Below are 21,973 nucleotides of genomic sequence, written 5' to 3' on the forward strand. Positions count from 1 at the left end.
ATCGCCGAGAAATTGGCCAGGATTACGCAACAGGCCCGAAACGAAGCCGGTTGCGCAAGAGAAGATAAAGAGCCGGAGATTTTCACCTGAGCTTCGGACTGACAACCTGAATTGGCAGTCGCGAGGATTTCGAAGATATAGAGACGCCTGATTCTGCGCCGATCCATAGAATCGAGTCAAGGATTGGCGAGGCGTCGTTGCTCCGCGCGGGACGCGGAATAAATTATTTTTAAGCACTCGTGTCTCCACGAAAATAAGCGTGAGCTTATGTTACAAATCGGTTCGACACTTTCGCAACTGGCACGGTGATTTTAATGGAAACCCGCTTCGTAATCGAAGTTTGCGAGCGTAATTCGAGCAACGGACGAGTCGGAATCGATCAGGTCGCGTCTCTCGGGATTTTTCGCGGAATTTCCACGAGCCTAAAAGTTGAATCGCGATATGCGAAAGAACGTATCGTTTCGTCCCATTCCATTCCGGATATTTCTCGGGAAAGAATCAATATCTGAAATACGAAAATTCATGGAAACCAGAATCGCGAAGGGGTATAGTTTTAACACATTCGCGACCGCTGATATAAATTCACGTCTTTTCAAGTTATTTTCCTGGTTGCCGCTGACGTGAATTCACGTCTTTTCAAATTCTTTTCCTGATTGCCGCTGACGTAAATTCACGTCCTGATTAATTAGCTCACTAATTGTTTTTCGATTTATCACACTAACCAGGAATATTAAATTTTGTTCTTACTCGACTTTTCCAAAATACCTGTAATATAATGCTAAATAAATTCAGCACAGTAATAACAAGTGGTATATTGTCTACCTATAAAGCAAGTATACAAAAAATAAAAATCTTTTTATTTTAAACAACACATAATTGCAACATTGATATTTCAAAACAAATTTTATCATTTTTATCCTTGCTTTAACGATACAAGTTTGCGGTAACCAGTTACAGAATTTCATTAGTTTCGTCGATACTCAGTATTGGAAACGGAAAAAATTTGCCGGTCGTGAATGTGTTAAGCTGGAAATCTCGCACCCTATGAATTCCCTTTTTATTCTTATGGTGTTAGTTTGAAATTGAATAATTCATGAATTATGTTTCTTTTAATAAATTCATGAATTTTTATCGAGGATTCATAGATCCTCGTGAATTATTAATCCAAACACGACGACAATCGACCAATACCATAATTTCTTTCCCATTTCCCTGCTATTTGACGATTCATAAAATCACCCATAAACTATTATCTTTCACTTGCGTTTTAAAACAGGAATCGATCACCATAATTGCTACAATGAACCTACCAAATATCCTCCATATCTCTCGGTCATCTCTGCAAATTTACATTCACATTTCTCCGAGTGATCAGCCACGCAATGATCTCTCGGATAGTCCTGGAAAAGCTAAACCGCAGGATTGCGAAACAGCATGTCCTGGGTCCCGTTATCCACGGACGTAGGAACGCATAAGAGCATAATTTTCGAGTAAAAATTTGGAAACGGAGTTTCTGTCGAACATGAAACGCGATTTGGTTTGCATCGGAAGGAGGGAACCGTGCCTTGGGGAGAATCGAATCGGTCAGCGAGGATGGTTGGTACGCTCGGACACGACGAGGAATTGGAAAGTTGTTGCGCGTGAAAATTAGGGGGTCACTGAATCCTTCTGGCGCTCTTGAAATTCTAATATAAGCCGGGTATTAGCATAAAGCGGCCTAGCGATGAAAGCGGGCCACTTGAAATTCCTAACTTCTGCATCGATTGACCAGGGAGCGTGTGAAAACCGAAAGCAGCACTTCTTTCGTTCGTCAATCGATTCGAAATCACATGCTCGATAATCGCACGAGAGAAGGCAACCGTTTGCGTGTCGAGTCCACGTGATTCGTCGTTCGGCTTTGCGTGATCGTGGAAGACTCCTCGTCACGAACTGGGTCCGTTTCCTGAATGTGAGACGGCGGCCATGGTGGCCCTAGGTGGAACCGGCATTGCGAAACCATGGAGAAGAGAAATTTATTCCGGCAATTTTGGACAAAGAACTTCTATAAATAGCTGCTTCTATAAATACCTCCGTACTTTTCGGGGATATCCAGGATCTTTAGAAATCGTTGAAACAATAATGGAATTACCAACCTGTGAGGTGTATTTCAAAGGCAGCGAACGTGGTTAATGATAACTAAATTTATGAAAATACAATATTATTATATAAGTCGGACGAATAAGATAGTAAATAAAAAATAAAGAAATAAAGATAGTAATCCGATTAGTAAACAGGAAATAATAGCAGTAAAAATGAAAATAAAGAGATAAAGAAGTAAATAAAATAAAATAAAATGAAAATAATAATGCAAATAATAAGTAGAAAATAATTACGTTGTCCGAATAAAAATTAATATTAATTTTTCCAAAGGCAACTGCACATTGTCACTCATGAAAGCAGAATGCATAAAATAGAAAATAAGTTATATCGGTTCTTTTAATAGTTCTAGTATTAACCTGTTCCTAGTGTGCCCTAGTTTCAATGGGTCTTATAGATTTTCTAGGGAATCGTAACGCTAAACTTACCGCAGCCTAAATGACCGATTTTCTGCTTTCGATTAAAAATTCTACACTCGACGTGATGACTATTACATCCGTCATTTGACTTCCTTACTTCTCACATACTGTAATTTATTTTTCGATATATATATCTTCTTTTTTCGTTCCTCCCAAAAATTCATATACATAGTATGCGTCATGTACCACTGATCATTTCACCGATCAAATTGCGTCACCGATTTAACGTTAAATATTTAATTACAGAAAATTAGAGACTGTACCATATTCTAGATATTTTTATCCTTTTGTAGAGCTACTTAGCCTAACGACTGAGTCAAAGAATACTTCTATTCGCCTATGGAAATTTTTATCTTCGGTGACTAATTTGTTGTTCACCGATCTTGACACTAGAACTACCAAGCCAGTGAAAATAACTAATCACAGGCATCTTTAGCCATCTTTGCTTTCAGCAAGAGCAATATCGATTCTATTATTCGAATGAAAACATATCTATTTTCATTGCACTGCGATTTAAACTGTCATTCGTATACATATCTAGGGTTAAATATGGATGAAAAGTAAAATTTAGTAAAAGCTTCAACCTCTGAATGAAAAGTAAAATCGTATTTGACTTACTCCTAGACATTCGAGAGGAAAAGAATTCATCCAGTGATCTTAATCTAGGTTGAAAACTTTAAAAAACAGTGATTGATTGTTTTCTTTCCAGACGATCGGAGGCGAGAATTTCCAAGGAGAACAACGTTATTATTCAAATCGAGGAAGCTCATCTCTCCGCAAAGGTTAACGCGGAACGGATTAAGGCTGATCTCGGGCTCTGCGACTTTTCCATCCCTGATTTTCATATTTACGCCAGTTTCGTATCCCCAACGTTTTCCCAACTTCCGTTCGAAACGAGTCGATAGCCCGAGCGATAAATTTATCGGGAAAATTGTGACATCACAAATGGCATCACCATGGGGAGCCGAACGAAAATAGACTGGACCTCCATTATCACGCTTAGTCGAACGTAATCAGCAGTATGGTTGCGTCGATCTTCGCAAGCGACCCGAGCTTTTTCATCAATGACTGTACAACGTTGTTATTCCTGCATGTCTGATTGAAACGTGTATCGTGAACTGTGGACTTATGCAAATGTGGTACATTAGGGATAACATGTTTTTCCGGGTGTGAGCATTCAACGTTAACGCATTGTTTCGTGCTCGCTGCATTCGTCGCGTAAAAGCGTAACGCGAAAGTTACTACAAATTCACTATACTTCCGTTAACTCTGTAACTTTCTGCTACTTAACACTTTGACTGCCATACACCTTTTATATGGTACGCTCAGAGGGCTATGATAAAATTTCCATTATTCTTACGACAATGATGATTTTATCAAACGATATGGTAAAAAAAGAGAATGGTGGAAATTATTGATACCTTCTATTCAAAGTTCGCTATTTACTTACGTTGTTCGAATTTTTAAAAAATTGTTAAAATAAAACAGATATAAATTTAAAAAATTAGTATCGATGGATACAACCATAGTTCCCTTGAGACAAGTGCCAGTGAGACAAGTTGCACTCGTCGCGTAAATGCGTCACGCAAATGTTACTAGAAATCTGCCATTTTTTCCTTTAATATGGTAATCTGGTGCTACATAATCTAGGTTCGTTGAACATTGAACGTTGAACGTTGATTGAACGTCAATGCCTTGTTTCGTGCTTGTTGCAATCGTTGCGTAGACGCGTAACGCAAAAGTTACTAGGAATTCGCCATATTTCTTTTAACGTTATAAGCTTGTACGATTTGATTTCTGTCATAAATACTCATTTTTAATGTTCATTTGATTATATATTCCAAGTATGTGGAATTCGTGTTGGATTTTATCAGTTTTTATATAGCTTATTATCGATTTGACAGCCTTAGTGCTGTCAATAATAGTATTATTTACTTTTTATGGTATATTTAATGTTAGATCTACGTAAACGAAATGTGAAACCGTGTTTGTACTTTTCAGAAAAAATTCTTCATATAATCAATTTTTTCTATATTTGTATCTGTGTTTACTTCATTAATCGCGATCATTTAATTAATTATTCGTTCGACGGTGGTAATGTTAATGTTAAAATAATTGATTTACATTTGAATTGAAAAAACTTGATTATCTTAGCATTTGAAAATTTTGTATTTAACACTATTTAACACAAGAATCGATGAACTGTAGCGTGTATATCCGTAGCTGAAGATGATAGAAATAAATGATAATTATAAGAAATATGAAGAAAATGAATAGCTATACATATCTATCTAAATGAAAGGCAGCATTAATTCTGTCACCAGTTACTACGTAACCTAGCAAACCTACTAAAATACACTGTCGAGAAATAACAATAATCAAAGTAATATAATGATTGTGAATAGATAGCTATATAATATAAATACATTATGATGAAATTCTCCAATATACTACAGAATAAACATGCTATAAGTATCTAATATAATATACTTACTATAGAATAATAGAATAATATACTATAAATACTTAATACACTATAGTGTAAGCATACTATAGATAAATGATAACAAATACGAATAAATATCTAAGCTAAATACATAACGAAATTCTTTAATAAATGACTCACAGGCTAATAACAGTAATTAAAATCACATGACGCGTTAAGAAACATACATGCATAAATCATCGAACCTCGGATAACATTTCCAAATGATTATTCAAACTGTGACATTGATTCTGCAACACACGACGCAAAAGGAAGAAAAATCACAGAAATTCGCTAAACGCTGTCATGAATTCAACAAGACACGACGCAAGAAGAAGAAAAATCATGTAAATTCCCCAAATTCGGTCATTAATCCAGCGAAATACGGCGCAAGAGGAAGATCATAAAAATTCGCCAAATATGGTCATTAATCTAGCAAGACACGATGCAAGGGGAAGGAAAATCACAAAAATTCGCTAAACTCTGTCATTAATTCAATAAAACACGGCGCAAAGGGAAGGAAAATCACAAAAATTCGCTAAACTCTGTCATTAATTCAACAAGACGTGGCGCAAGGAGAAGAAAAATCACGTAAATTCCCCAAATTCTGACATTAATCCAGCGAGACACGGCGCAAGAGGAAGGAAAATCACGAAAATTCGGCAAATTCCGTCACTGATCCAGCAAGACATGACGCAAGAGCGAGGAAAATCATGGACGGTTCTTCGAAGCCCGAGGCACGTGAATCGAGATCACTCGTGCGTGCATGGACGGCTGCAACGATGCCAGCGACGGTTGCAGCGACGGTTGCAGCGACGTCTGCAAAGAGGCAAGTGCAGCGGACGCACGCAAAGGGAATTGTGCAAGCCTTGAATGATCCGGCTGTCTCGACGCGGCTAATATCCGCGCCACGTAGCTCGGATGGCCAGCCCTGCCAAAAGTGGCGTTCCAAGCTCGGCCTGTTTCGCGCCAGGCCACGACAGTTCCGAACGTGCGCGTTGCACGTGATCCGGTGCAATTACAGAATGAACAGGATATCGCTTCACGACCGCGTCACATGCTCGTCGCGTGTAAATGTTAATTCTTCTGCGGATCTTCGATCACCGTCACGTTTTATCGGGCCATTTTAGTCGAGATAAAATGCCGCCGACAATGTCTCCAATTTTGCGTCATATCGCAAGATAGGTTAAGTGGCGCTTTTGTGTTGCCACGTAAAATTGGGAACGCGTGATCGAAGCTTCACGAGGGAATCGACTGTTCAACGACCGTGTCTAGATCGACCTAGTAGTTTCACGGAATCAATTGGCTTTGAGTTGGCGCAGGCTTTACGGAGGAACGATCGAGAGATTAGAATCGGATCTAATCTCCGAGTTGATTCAATAGCAGAAGGGAAATGGTTCAACGAAGTAGAGGATAATTGTGATTCATTGTCTTCGGCGTGGTAAAATTAATATAATTTACAGTTTGGTTAATGGTTCATATACGTATCTTTGGATCTGTGTCTGTGTGGGATTGGAAAGATCGGTTATAGCGTTCGAAATTGTAATTTGTTTACTGTCTTTGGTATAATAGAATTGCATTTAATCGAAATTTCGGTTAATACCTAATCCATGTATAGATTTAAATTTCGCGCGTACCGTTCTGTATTTGGTTCTGTAACTAGTTATCATCTTCAATATGTGGTACGAATATTTAGGTGGAATTGCAAATAACGCTTTATTAACAAATTAAAGATCAGGTAGAATTTTAATTTTCATGTACGAACGAAAATAAAATAGGAAATAATACGTACAAATTTTCGCACAAATTGTCACTGATCAATCAAGTTATTGTGCCAATATATCACGACAAAAACCGATTCATACGCGTATTCTCACGTTAATTCTATACACTTTCAAGAAATACACGAGATCGATTCGAGGTAACTAATACAGTCAAAATATTTCATTATGCAAGCAATGCAAACGGTTACTATGCAAAAAAAGGTAAATGTTTCATGAAAAGGAAATTTGCTCGCGTAAACGATAAATCATCATTCCGCATGTTTAACGCTGCTGAAATAAGAGACAACTTGCGTTGGCCATTTCCAACATCGAAAGAACGAAAGAGGGTTTCCGGTTTAATAAACGATATATCCTCTGTAATTCCCAATTTTCCAACCGACCTTCCGTCTTCCCTTCGATTCGCACGCGCAATTCCAATCTGATTATTCCAACAAAATTATACTAATTCGCGTCGCTCGACGCGCTGCATAAATCACCTGGCTGTACCTCCGCGACACGTTATCCGTGCATCGTTAATTACGTCGTTAGCACGTGTTCCACATTGCGAAATGTTTGCAGATTATCCGAAAGTAAATCTCGCAGAGAAAGACGTGTTTCCACTCGCGGCCTCCGCAGCGTTTAAATCGAGCAAAAGAAGAATATTTGTCCGGGACTCTACACCGGTGCCTACGCAATGCCAAGCCTCTAGACAATGGTCCCCGAACAGCCGAGGATGAATCTCTTCTCGATCTTCCGGAACGCCCTTGGTCCCACGAGCTTGAGGTTCGATTTCGCGGCGGGAATTTAAGATGCGTCCATTGAAAAATGCGGAATGCAGCCTTGGTCGACGCGTCGTCTCTATTTAAACAAAAGACGCCGAGAAAAGGGAGAATAACGAGGATGAAGAACCAAGTGCACGGAAAGACAGAGAAGACGCTATAAATACAGACCCGAACGAGAACGGATCGAGGTTGTCGTCGTGTCGCGAGCTCTGTTTTCAAAGTTCGCTGCAGGAGTACACGCGAGATGGGCTACACGCGCTTTTCTTAGAAGCACACGGATCGTTAGGAACGTCGACTGACGAATAAAATTGCTAATCCGTACGAGACCAAGGGTGGTCAAACGAGCAAGAGGACCTGGACGCCTTGTAACGAGAATTACACGAGTAAATTCGAAGTTATTTCGTATCGTCCAATGGCAAAGTTTACGTTTATAGAATGTAATTTATGGGAAAATTGTTTAAAAAATTTTCTTAGGTACTGTAGGATGCCGAAAACAGGTTTTATCGTCTTCAACGTACAGGAATTAAATATTTATATGTTCCTTGTTCAATTGAAGGAATATCGGGTCTGCGCGAAAGGTTTTGAGACACCGAAAACGGACAGAACAATATGAACAGAATAATACCAACGCTAAACTCGGAAAACTAATTTAACGTGAGAAAAGAACACTAAAACAACGTAACTATAACAAGCGAAAACAGGCTCTAATTCGACTTTCTCCAATACCGAACGACTCATGCCTGTGCCGGTCACAATCTATTTCTACGAGGACTCTTCGACCCTTCTTCACTCAGGACTCTCCCTGTGTCGTCGAGAGTCCTGATTTTATGCTTTTCGCGAAGCTCGATGGCGTGCTTTTTCCAATCGCTAATTGGCTGATATGATTCAGCCCATTAGCGATTTGCTCCCATAAAAAGCACATTTTCCGAATTCGCGATTCACCCCCCGCGACGATTACGATTTCGTTGACCCGCGTTTCACCACCTCGTGGAGACCGCGCAACTTAGCTTTGCTACCAAAAATGGCCTTTCGTAACGGTGTATGTTTCGATTTGCTTCTAGAAAATGTCACGCATAGGTCATCGATCGGTTTATAATTTGTTTTTCCTAAAATAAGGAATCCTACAATACAGAATGTACCGATACAATGAACGTGCTAGGAATTTTAAGACATAACAACGCTAGATTTTGTCAACTTCGATGACCTATGCTGCAATAATTGATTATTATATTTTCTAATTTCATGCGACGTTTGATGCATTAAAATGTATACAACGAATGTGCCATAATAGCAAACGTAATTTTACGCTTAGAAAATTGACTTCTGGCCAGTTTTTCGGCGAAATTCCCCAATGTGCATCAATGAAAGTTCGTCTCGTGAGACATCCGCGAGAGAATGTCGAATATCGAAAGAAGAATTAGCTCGAGTATGGAATATTGAGTGACAGTGAGTCATAGGAGACTCACTCAATCGATAATGCGACAAAGATGAATGGAATCATTAGCCAATGGTAAAGGAAAAAATGAAGGAAAACAAGTTTGAAATGAACAGGCTGGAATATTACTTAGACGAAAATGATTGCAATTTGAATATATCAAGAATAAACTGTTTCTATAATGCGACTTATGTACACCTGTACTTAACGGCTGTTCGAACTTAACGTTCCTCGAAATGGACTCTTGCCAAGTCAGAATTTCATTCTATATCCTCGAGTTTAAGCCAACAAACCACCTACTTTATTAAACCTCTTCTATACTTCTTTACTATGGTATTACTGTTCGCATTATCTTTAGTATTCAATTATCTCCTATTTTATCCTTTTTATGTATCGTCCTCTACTTTTCACTTTATAAAATAATGTTGCATTAATCCAAGAAATTTTATTAAAAATATAAATTCTATATATATAATTAACACAATTTTATTACGAATTCGAAACATTTTAGTCTATTCTTATATCAGAAATGCTATTCAATTTTATTATAACTTTTATTTTATAATATTCTGCTAATATTCGATAATATGGCTTTCGTAACTTTCCATTAGTCACAGAATGTCAATTATAGAATATTAGTTCTAAGGTTATCTTTAATTTGTTTAATTATTCTATCGGCGGAAATTTTATACCACGATACTAAAATCGCTACGTAAAGTACGATATTACTCCTACTATTATTACTTGCACCAATTATTCTTCGACCTCCCACCTGACCAATAAAGAAATAAACAAGAACAAATGCGTCCAATTGCACGTGGATTTACTGAAAAGGTCGCGGTCTCGCTTAAATTTCGTTATCAGATTTATCGAGCCGCGAAAAATATGTTTCCATCCACGATATACGGAATGCAAATCGTCCACGTGTACCGACACTCGTGAATATTAATTTTACCCCGCTTCGCGTGATTTTGAGTGGTAAAAGAGGTCGGAGAAAAGGATGGAAGGGTAAAGGACATAAGTACCGACACGGAGGATCGAACGCGAGGCATTATGGTCGGGAAATATTCGCGAAAGAGAAAAATCGTGGGTGACGTAGATCGTAAATTTGCAAAGGTATCGATGGAAAGTGAAGGATCCGTCACACCTGTCCCGCAAAATTGAAGTGCGGACCAAGCAACGTCGCGACGCCGACGATCCGAGCAATACGTCAACGAGTTTAACAGGTGTATTGCCTTCGCCTCGCGTTTTTGGCACGGATCACTCGTTAATATAATAGTTGGTAACCCGAGCCGGAGTTTGAATGAAAGGTAAGGGTGCGCGTGCAGCAGTAAATTTTGGATCGGCCAATGTCTGGTATTTTGATACCTTCGCGAGTACCACTTGCGGTCGATGGACACGCATGCATTTTTGCCACACGTGTGTGGTGTGTGCAATGGAAGTTGACATTTTGTTTACTTAACGCGAGAATTAGTTACGATCATTATTGGGAAAGTTTGGTAACGATTTATGGGGAACTTGGAATAAGTATTGGAATATAATAAAATAATTAATTATAATAATTTGTAAAGAAAGATTGGAAATGCTTATATATATATATAGTATATTATAATATAAAACTTATGAAAAAATAAGTAGTAGAATATGATAAAATAATTAATTATAATAATTGTAAAGAAAATTTGGAAATGCTTTATGCTACGTTATAATAGAAAAGTGATTTTGAAATAAGTGTTACGATATAATAAAATGATTAATTATAATTGTTGAAAAAGTGTAGAAATGTTTTATTTCGAAGTCCTATTTTGTGGCAAAAAAGGCTGCTGCATGCATAATGCTTCATGCAAACTCTCAAAAGCTTCGTTAGAAAGTAAAGATATAATTTTTCATTTAATGTTTTTGGAAAACTTTTTCACTAGGTTAATTTGCATGGAATGTAACGTGTCGACGTTCTTTTCGCCCAATGATTTGTGATATTCGATAAAAAAATAAATATTATTTAATATATAATAATGGGATCGAAGGTCGATCAGTGCCGTACGATGCCGATTTGAAATGGGCCCTTCTGTTGTCACGTATTATTGCCAATAGTGTACGAAAAATAAGAGTTTTAGACGTTAAAGATATTAACCCTTTGCAATCGACGATTTTTTGGCTAAAGGATACAAGTTGACAAATTTTCTACTATAAAGCTGCCGATACTTTTTTAAGCAGTAAATAAGAAATCGTATAATAATTAACACGTAGAATTATTTAATTTCGATGCCTCGCACACTGTTACTTTATCTTAAATTTGATATATTAATTAATATCGAGCTTCGAAATTTTACCAAATGACAACTGAAAAGCGCCTCTTGAGTGCAAAGGGTTAAACGGAATTTAGTGTTTGCAAATTGATAGTAAGTGATAGTTAACGAAGTAACAAGTTCTACGTTGCAATTCGAAGTTAATCGGCAATTTTTTCGTTTTACTGCTCGGTATTAAATGCATACAATTATGGACTACGAACAGTCATACGAGTGTCAGCAACTTGAACGGTACCATTTCACCGTCTATCAGAACCATACTGCTTGCTAGGATAATTTACGAGCACGCTCTATCGTTCAAAGGAACTTTTACGACGTGCGTATGATATATGTATTAAATTCGATACGGTTCTAGAATTAACGCGAAAATTCAAGAAAATCATGCGCAAAAATTTTTCCAATATAAAGTATTCCATCCATCCCCTCCTAGTACGAAAAACCAAATAAAGAAACATTTAAATGAAATAAAATTCGAAATTTAATTAAACAGTATAGTAACGTTCCGTTAAAGATAATTTTCAATTCAACGATTAATATCATAAGCAAAAAAAAGAAAAAAAGAAAAAAAAATAGAAAATGGAAAGAATTCCAGAAAAAAAATAACTGACGAAAAATAGAATCCAAGATAACAACATGCATAATAGCGTACAGCAATCAGCATTATTAATAACTACGATTAGAAATGCAATACGCGAAAAATGAATTTTTACATCCGTCATTTCGATACGTCATGCGATACTTTCCATTCACTATTCATTGACCACCGAATGACGTATACAAACGTGAATTCGTCGAAAACCGAGGAACGAGAGAAGCGACTGCGTTCGAGACGGATCTCGATCTTTATAGGTTCAGCGTCGAATCCAATTTCGCCCAGTCGCAATGTCGCAATCGTCGTTTTCGAGAAACGTGATCGTCATCGTCGGCGACCAGTCGTTGCGTCAGCATTCGACACAACACGGAAAACCTTTCTCTATGCTGGCCTAAATACAGGTTCCTCGAGCGCCGAGTCTGACCGCGGCCTTCCGGTCTGCGTGCACGCGCGCGAAATTCAACCGTGCTGACGATACCCTTTGTTATTTCGATAATTACTCGGTCGATTCCACTGATTACTGTCTCGGAAAGGAACGTTAAGGAATATAATGACGGCATTTCGATTTTGTTTTAGAAATCGGTGTTGCCGCTAAGGCGGCACGATTTTCGTTTCGCGTGCACATCTGTTATTTTACGATCGAAAGGCATTGTATACATTAATTGCTGTTTGCAATCCCTCTTTAAGCATTACGGCGAAATTTCGCAACTTGCTTTCTAGGGAATACTTTGCTTTTGGGGATACCCGGAACGTTGGACATATTGCGAAAGAAATTTGTAATTAGGCTTGGTTTACCGAGAAGCTGACACGATTCTGCGATAATCGTAAGATTGGACCAATTATACGATGCAAGGATGCTAGTTATAGCTGAAGAAAATCTCTTAACACGTTGACGATCGGGTATTTGACCTCTATCCTTTCACGTAGGACCGGGCGTATAATGGACTTTTAACTCTTTGAGGCACGTTGGAATTAAAAGTGTCCTACCTTTTTGATGCACCGTAATGCATGGCGGGACATTTTTAGTCTCACCTCGAAATATTGCAGTAGCTGCATGCGCATAGGTTTATATTTCGTCTTATTTACGTAAAGCAGTCGGTAATACCTTCGACAAATGTTATAAATGTATTCGCTTGTGTTGGCAACATTCAACATGCCTGTATAGGTTCATCAATTGTTGCAAGCGGAAGGTTTATTGCGACAAACTCTTTTTCCTGATTTTATGTTTTTACATTATGCGATTACTTTGTTAATAAAAATATACCAATTTTGTTTCATTTAAAACGCAATCAAATTCCTATGCAGCATGGGTCTATTTTATTATCTGAAATCCTGTGCCACAAAGAGTTAACTCAATTACTGCACTAAAATTATTGTGGTTATATTTTAACAAATAAGAAATGTTCTCCTTCAATGTATCTAATATTTTTCTTTTGTATTCTTATGAAAGACCACTTTACACTAACTGATCGTAGATTCGGTGAAGAAGAACCTAGCTCTTAGCTCTGAACGATTAAAACGACCTACAACGTCAAGTCTGTTACTAAAAAGCTAAATTTGTATCCTTCATTGAACGTTGAGGCATAGTATTCTTTTTATATGTACAACAAAATAATATTTGTACGAATTTCTTCACGGAAGAATGCCCAGCAAAATTTCGGGTTACGCGTATTATGAACTTGAGAAAACGTAAAGAGTTGAATAACTATTGCGTAATAAAATAAAAAGCAGATAACGATTTAACAATCCTATATGCTAGAGAAAACATTTTCCAACGCATATTAACAAATAAGATCAAATACCAATAATTTTAAGCAAAGAAAAACACGATAAATTACATAGGCGTAGAAAAATGAAAATTACTGTGGCTGGTCGTCAACGTTTAAGCGTTGGCGTGTTAAATGACGGGGAAAATGATTTTTTGGGGTATGTAGACATACCTTGTTAATTCGTCTAGATGTTATATAAAAAGATGAAAGAAACAATGAAATCGTTCGAATGTTCACCGATATCTTTTTACGTTTTGCTCTCCTCCCCCCACGTTTTCCCTCGACCCCTATTTGAACCGAAAAATAAGAACGAGAATGCAAAGAAACTCACCCTAGAGACTTTCTTCTTGGTGTATACCTCGTCATCCTCCGAGGCCGTGGCAAAGTTCAAGTTCCCCTCGCAGTATCCAGCGCCTATGCCCATCCTGTATATCTCGTCCTTGCAAGATCTACCATCCAGACTGCAAGCAAAAAGAAAAGAACGCTGAAACCAGAGTTCCATTGCCTCCTTCTTTCCTTTCTTCTCTGTTTTCTTTTTCCTTCTCCTTTTATTCTCGACGCGTTTCGCGCATCCGGCCTATTTCCCTCGCGAGTACTCGCGATCGTCGATGAGCAAGATCGGGTTAAATATAAACGGAACGATTTCAAAATGAATGCCGGGAATTTCGTAACGGTGGAGTCACGTAAAGGATCGTGAATTCCTGTCGCGACTGCACCGTGACACACGCTGCCGCGACGAAAAGAAATTTCCCGCGACAGTTCCGTGAACAATGGCGGTACCGGCGGGAAGGATACCGTGTCCGAATAACTCCCGCCGCTTTCACATTCGTGCGAGTTTTAACAGAAACGCGAGTCCGAGGGTTCGAAACTGTCGGGAAAATACCGTTTCGGATCGACTCGCGAGGTAAAAAGCGAACCACGAACACGAAGGAACGACTGTTGGCTGAGCAGAGGGCAAACACGCGTGAGCAAGATCAGCAGGACTCGTGTCGGGCAGAAAAATACATGAATTCTTCCTCGACTCGAGGACTTTACGATCTATTACCTGGGAAAAACCTTACGACTCTTGGGAACTGTTAGGATCGCAAGAACTTTATAACCTTCGTAACTCTTGGATCATTTCGTCGAACATTCAACCGGAAAATACACCCAGAAGTCTCATTTCTGAACCCGAATGCCTCGCGATTTATATATCGCTTGTACATTTACGTTTCGCGCAATAGGAGTCAGACATTCCAAGCAGTCGTAAATTTCATTCAGAGAACGGCAAGGAACATCCTCGTTATTCAAAATCCCACTTTTGCGTCTGGCTCGTGCGGATGTAGCTAACGCGATGTCTAGAATTAACTGGATCGAAGCTAACAGACGGGAAAGGTGACATTGACAGAATTCGAAAGTTCCATTTCCATCGATGGATTTCGACCAGTCGAACGTGATTCACCAGAAATTGGAAAGTGGTCACGTATCAGGACAAAGGTTTGTGTTCGAGGCTAACTCTGGTCGCAATAGAAGTCTGATTCTGATCAAAGCAGAAGATCGAGTGTGAACGGGACAGAAACTTGAGTCTAATTAGAACAGAGGTCTGAGTTTAATTGGAACAGAGATATAAGTTTAACCAGAACACAAGTCTAATCCTAATCGAAACAAAGGTCTGAGTCTAGTAAGCACAGACGCTTAGATATGAGTTTGGTCAGGTCAGAGCTCTAAGCCCAATCAAAACAGAGGTCTGAATGCGAATAGGATAGAAGTGTGTGTCTAATTAGAATAGAGATTTGAGTGTGAATAGGATACAAGTCTAAGTGTCATTAGAATAGGGGTCTGAACCTAATCAGAAAAGAGGACTGACTGCGAATAGGATAAAAGTCCGAGTCTAATTAGAATAGATATCTCAGCCTAATCAGAACAGAGGTCTAAGCGTGAAAGGGATAAAAATCCGAGCCTAATCGGAACAGAGGTCTGAATCGAATCAGAAGCGGAATAGAAGCCTGAATTGGAGTCCGTTGAGGACAGAAGTCTCAGTGCGACCAGGGCAGAAGGGTAAGACTAACGAGAAGAGGATCCGGGGTCAGTGGATCGGACGATCGAGGGTTAAATAGAGTAGAAGGGTGGTCATGAGGGTTTGGCAGATGACGAGCACGTGTCCATCGATCGTGCGATACTCGCGGAGTTGCTCGAGGCATAAACGATGCTCGTGAAGGCAGTCTGGTAGCAGCCGTGGGTGCAGACTTTACGTAACGTTTCGTGCTACCAGCGAACGTTTCAGTCAATAACCCGGCACCAGTCCTTTGGCCCGTTATAGATTTTCCGTCATAAATAGAGCCGACGGAAAAGGCACGAGTCTCCCCGCATTATTGATAACACCGCGGCCATGTCGTTCTTCATGAAAACTGCAGCTGACACCGGCTCCCATGCAGCTGACCGCCTATTACGACAGACTAACGATACCCTGTTTTCCCATCGACATGAATATTCAGAAACAGGTTAAAGGTTCTCAGGTATCTGGGATTTGTCGCGTTCAAAGAGCATGCACGCTTTCAGTTACGATGGAACGAGATCTAGGGATCATCCTCGGTATCGTTCCGTAGAAGATGATCTTCTGACGAGTTAGCACGAGTCGTGGGACCATATTGGGCAGTTGGTTAGATATAAACGAGTGAGAATGAGACATGTCCATAAGAAGGTAGCATGTTTTTGGATGAGAAGGAATCGCTCTTAAATAGCTGTAAATAGTCAGTAAATTTATTGTTATAAATATATTACGAGTTTCTCATATCTACCCTGTACTCAGCCAAGTAACAAGAGCGAATCGTAACTTCCGGAAAAAAGTAAACCAGCATCTTCAACAATGTTCGGGTAAATAATAATCACGGCTGTTAACTATAAAAAGAGATGTCAGAGAGTAGAGTTGTCAACGTTCAATAGGGTTAAGCTAATTCAACAACGTATTCATTGGAAATCTTCGGCAATCTAGCGATCGAACTCGTAAAAGAAGAATTCTAAGCGCGATCTGTAACAATATACATAGGGTGGGTCACCACATATTGCCATCTAGATATACGTCATTATTATTACGCATAGCGAAAAATGTTTCGGATGAGGCTGAATGATTTTGAGAGAGGCATATTCTGATGGTACTAGTTTTCTTGTAGATGGACGTGTAGAGGACATACGGAGGTCATTAATATTTTTTTAAATGGAATCATATACTTTTTATTACATCAACTGATGCTCCTTCATATTCTTTACAAGAAAGTATTAACCTATTTATATTAAAAAATCATTAATTTAGGAGATATTTCAAATTTACTGTCTATTTACAGAAAAGACACAATGTGGCGGCCATTTGCATCACATTTTGTATATTATTTATTATTACATGACATTATTTAATTAAAATTTTTTTATGTTTTACGAGTTGATAAGAGATTATTGTTTTTTAAATTAAAAGGTTCGTACATTTGTTTACTCCGCACTATCGTTTGACCTATCGTAGACCTATATCGTGGACTGTACATCAGAATGGGGAATCCACGATACATATAGAAAGGAAATATGTAAACCGTATCGATAAAATAGCAGTCGCATACAGAACGAACAACGATTTAATTTACATAATAACCATACTCAACAACACTATCTAGAAACCGTATTTCCTCGACGATTAAAGTCATCGGTAAAAGATCGAATGCTAATACGCAACACTACGCGATACCTTACCTATCTTAGATGTACCTTAATGATGTACACTGTACGATAGGAAATATTTCGAAGAAAGAACCAAATCCGCCGATTCTCATAAATAATTCGCACAAGCCATAAATCATAAAAAGGATAAAGAAAACGTTCCACATATCCAAAGTGTCTGAATGACATTAATAAGGACCATTGAGCGAGTATTCTCCTCGCAGCTATTCATAGAGCATTCTCTTCGACCCCCATTCAACGGCCGCCTGCCTCAATGTCACGCAAAGTTTTTTAATTGAAAAATTGACCGAGCAAGATCCTTGACAGTTAATAATAAATCGCTCGGCTATGCGAGTGAAATCCAGCCGCATAGATCCGGCGTCGATAGAAGGAATCGAGATTTTCATCGGGAAACCTCTAATGGCTTCCGTCACAGCTCGTTGACTGGTCACTGGCGAGAAAACGATCGCGAAGCGGCGAGATCGAGTAAAAACGCGTGATTCGCGACCGCGAATCGCAAATGCGTTAATTACTGATTCGCGCGAATAACTAATTAGCTGAAAAGTTTGTTCGACTACCAAGCAACTATTCCAGGCTATGGAATAATTCATGTTTTTCGACCGAGACGCACGACGTCCCGAATCGAATTTGCGACACGACGAATGGATACACAGATGGGACTCTGCGTCGGTTAATTACCATGCACGCGTAATTAAAGCTGTCGCGGGTGACTCAGATACACCTGAGGTGCCACGACGAGACACGATAAAGGAAACATCGTGGATGTGTCGGTGGCGCGTGTGACGCGTTGCACATGACGAGGACGTTGCCGAGGACGTGCCATTTTGTTTGCTTCCGACGAAAGTGCGAATTTCTAGGAACTCGTAATGTCGTAAAACGAATCTCGAGAACGAGAGATTTATTCGCTCTGACGAGTAAATAAATTATTTATTCAACCGATAATCCTCGCAGCTTTTGTTCCGCTCGATAAGGTCTTTATCGCGATGGCGTCCACGTTTCGTTTTAAACACATTTTCGTTATTTTTCGTTATTTTTCTATCGCTTTTGGAGGAATTAAGGTTCGTTTTCATGGTCGTTTTCAATTTTAGTTTTTTCCTTTAAACAAAACCAAATATACTCTGCAGCTTTTGTTATTATGTCATATATGTAGGAATGGTACGATTACGGCCCTGAAAGAATATTAATCTTTTCGCTACTACGGGTGACTATAGTCATCGGTCACGAGACGCCTTCTACACACGATGAGTGACTATAGTCACCGGTCACAAAAATTGAGCCCAAAATTAAGACAAGTACTCCCGTTCCGTTTAGCTTTCTTTACAAAGAATTGCAAGCGCTATTGCGATGATCGTTCCTTCTTTTTCTTTTTTGTTTTCCTTCAAAAGACTTGGTTCCAAATACTAAAGGCTGCGAGCGCGTAATGTTTCCACCTTTGACACGGTGCTTCTTTCTAACGGAAGGGACTCCGCGGTGAGGGTCACCATAGTAAAAGAGTTAAGAGTGTTTGGGGACATAGAACGAAGAGGACCACGTTTAAGAGAATCGAATGTAAGGGATGTTTATAACAGAGTCGAGTGCGAAAAACGAGAGGCAGTTTATGAATGTGCCCTGTGTTTGAAGTACCTGGCTCACCGAGGTTCGGTGGAAATGAATGATCAAGAAAGAAAGCCTGAGTATGGAAGAAGACTGAATGCAAGATTTAAATAAGGATGCAAAGGCGCGGATGAGTCAGTTGTCAGTTTCAATTTTAAGCCAGTTTGAAGTCAGTAGTCAGTTTCAATGTTTTCAGTTTGATGTCAGAGCTTAAGATTAGCGGAGTGTGGTGGAATCGGTGCTAGAAAGGACGAAAGGAAAAGGAAGTGATGCGTTTCATCCTGGGCCTGCTAGTGAACTCATCGGTAAAGGCTACCAAGCAGGCCAATCCAACTAATCCACGACGCCGTTCGACCTAGCAGGACTTGTATTAGACCGGGATTCTTAGGTGGCATAGGAACTTCTATGTATGGGAGATTGAGGATTTGCCGAAGACTTGCGAAAAAGTCCTCGAACCTCCTTGAAGTTGGAATCCATCTAGTGGCGAGGGCGAGAATAATGGTCGCTACAGCAGTACTGAAAGTCAGTTGAAATCAGAAGTTTTAGAGGTCGGTCGAAAGGGAGTTGTTAGAGCGTTTATTAATTCCTATTGTATTGCAGTGATCCGTTATTTTATTAACCCATTTGCATCCAAGCGCGGACTATCCTCATCACCGAAAGCGGAATAATCCGCGAGCTGACTTGTTTCAATTACCAGTTGCTGAATATTCTTCACATGCCGCAGATAACGATTGATTCCTTTTGTGAGCATCTCACCTACATCGGTTCATTATATTCTTAACAAGTTTTACTTTCGTTGTGAAAATCTTTTTAACTGCCATTATGAGTAAGTGCTGATACGCCAGTGGTGATATGGACCAGTCGTCAGTTGAACGTCGCTGATGCCTGAACACGACACCTTAAGTAGAGTCATGATGCAAATGGATTAATAAAGCTTATTTTTGTTCTATCGAGTGAAACGATATTATTCTACTCGATCCATATCGATACAATCCTAAATATATTCCTCAAATGTGTGAAAAGCTGTGAAATTTGTTCACATTGATTTATAATACATAGTAAATATTGCTCCATGTCGACGAACCTAAATTTTTCTCCGAAAAATTGAACGAAATGGAAGGGAATGAAGATTTCTTAATTTCTTAACACGCTACCTTCTTTATAAATCTTTTCAAATACATACATGTAGGATTGGAATGAGTACAGCCCTGAAAGAATGTCAAGAGTGTTTGCGCTTAGAACGAAAGTGACCGTGTGCAAGAGAATTGACTGCAAAGAATATTTATGGTAGAGACTAGTGAAAGTTTAGGGATGCGTCCAGAGTGGTTGAAGTACCTGGCCCGCCGAGGTTGTGTGGGAAAGGGGCATGGTTGGGAAGGAAAGCCTGGGTATGAAAAAGGACAGAATGAATGGTTTAAATAAGGGTGCAAGGGTGCGGGCGAATCAGTCTTTAAGAGTTTTTTAATCCAGTCTTTTTGCAGGCTTTAAGAGAGTTCCAGTGTGTCAATCAGAGAGTATTTAAGAAGTCCAAGTCAGTCTAAGAAAGATCAGAAGAGCGTGCCCATAGCGAATCTCTCTTGTGTCATAGCCATCTATTTATAAGCTTATTTTATTCTATTAATAGAATATCATCCATCCAAAATCCGATCCTACATACATAGATCCCTTGGTACGCAAAAGTATGTATAAAAATGAAGGAAAGAAAAGAAACATAAAAATATGAAGAATTAAAAAAAAAATTGAGTTTTTCTCTCAATTCTAGACCGTCTAGAACTGGTGCATGAATGAAATAAAGCGAATTAATATTAATTAATCGTTTGTTAAAATAAAAGAACGGTGGATCGAAAGGCGGGATGAAATAACTCATTGCGTGAGGCTAATTACGTGCTCCTCGGAATCGCTGTGTACTCGAACGCGGCGCTGGAAACAAAGGCAGCTGGCATGCTCGTTGCACATAAAATTTCCCCGCAGCGACACGTGCCAGTTTTTCTCGGCTCGAGTTAAACATTGCGCCGATCAGGTAACACGTATGACGAGTGGAAGACGCGGGATTCTCTGCGATCCAGGAAAAATAAAAACGACCGGATCTTCTTCGCGTGCTGTCGCGCTAACGGTAGAAGAAATTTCGCGACGAGCCAGGATTCCGGATCCGCTGTAATCGCCGATGGTTACGGTGATTCCGTGACGCGGTAGATGTAAATGTCATGAAAATTTTAAATGAAGTTTATTTATGTTACCGGTTATTTAGGAATTCCAGGGAATATATTTAGGAATACAGAGGACTCGAGAAGGAAGTCAATAGAGCGAGCAGATGGCACTGCCAAGGTCGAACGAGTGTATTAATTAGGCTCCGTTTGGTATTTACGAAGCGATCAATTATCAGAGTTACTTAGAAGAACGTTTTAATCCCCTGGTCTTTAATGGCAGTCAGCTGTTTCGCGAAATTATCCGGGATTTTGTGTAATTAATACTAAACCTGCCATGACCAGTCAAAAGACGTCGGTAGACGAAGAAATAAAATAAGAGAAGCTTTCAGAGATATAGTGCACGAGGAGATATTGAAAAATTGGACGACTTTCTGTCATAAAGTCGACGATATTTTTAAAAATGGTAAATAAGAAATCGTATGCAAATTAAGACGTAAAATTATTTTTTATTAATTTTAAATTTGATATATTAATTAACGTGGATCTTTAAAATTTGATTAAATGACGACTGACAGTCGCCTCTCGAGTGCACAGAGTTAAAAGAAATATCGCAAAGACAGGTGACCGAAGTGACAACGTCGAAAGGGAAATTTTTAATTAAAAATTTAAAAACCATCATTCGGATCCTCGTAAATTCAGTGTCACGCTAATTACCGAGTCAGGGATATTTGGTTGCCGAGTAATATAATCGTCAAAATGAAAAAGCGAAGATTCGAGGCTATTTTTTAACGTTTATTAATAATTAATCTACCAGGACAAGTAAATATGAAAAATCTGGAAG

At 39.1% G+C, this 21,973-nt stretch overlaps 1 protein-coding gene across 6 annotated transcripts in view; it reads right to left on the bottom strand.

Annotated features, from left to right (window-relative positions):
* cwo (transcription factor cwo) overlaps positions 1-21,973 on the bottom strand; it is a 67,225-nt gene that overhangs the window by 10,593 nt on the left and 34,659 nt on the right. For all 6 annotated transcript variants that reach the window (XM_017903789.1, XM_017903785.1, XM_017903787.1 and 3 more), the window contains one exon: positions 14,019-14,148. In XM_017903789.1, coding sequence (XP_017759278.1) covers positions 14,019-14,148 — 130 coding nt within the window. The remainder of the gene's footprint in view (positions 1-14,018; positions 14,149-21,973) is intronic.

Source organism: Eufriesea mexicana, unplaced genomic scaffold (genome assembly GCF_001483705.2).
Source record: "Eufriesea mexicana isolate 0111107269 unplaced genomic scaffold, ASM148370v2 scaffold2534, whole genome shotgun sequence".
NCBI classification, from domain to species: Eukaryota; Metazoa; Arthropoda; class Insecta; order Hymenoptera; family Apidae; genus Eufriesea; species Eufriesea mexicana.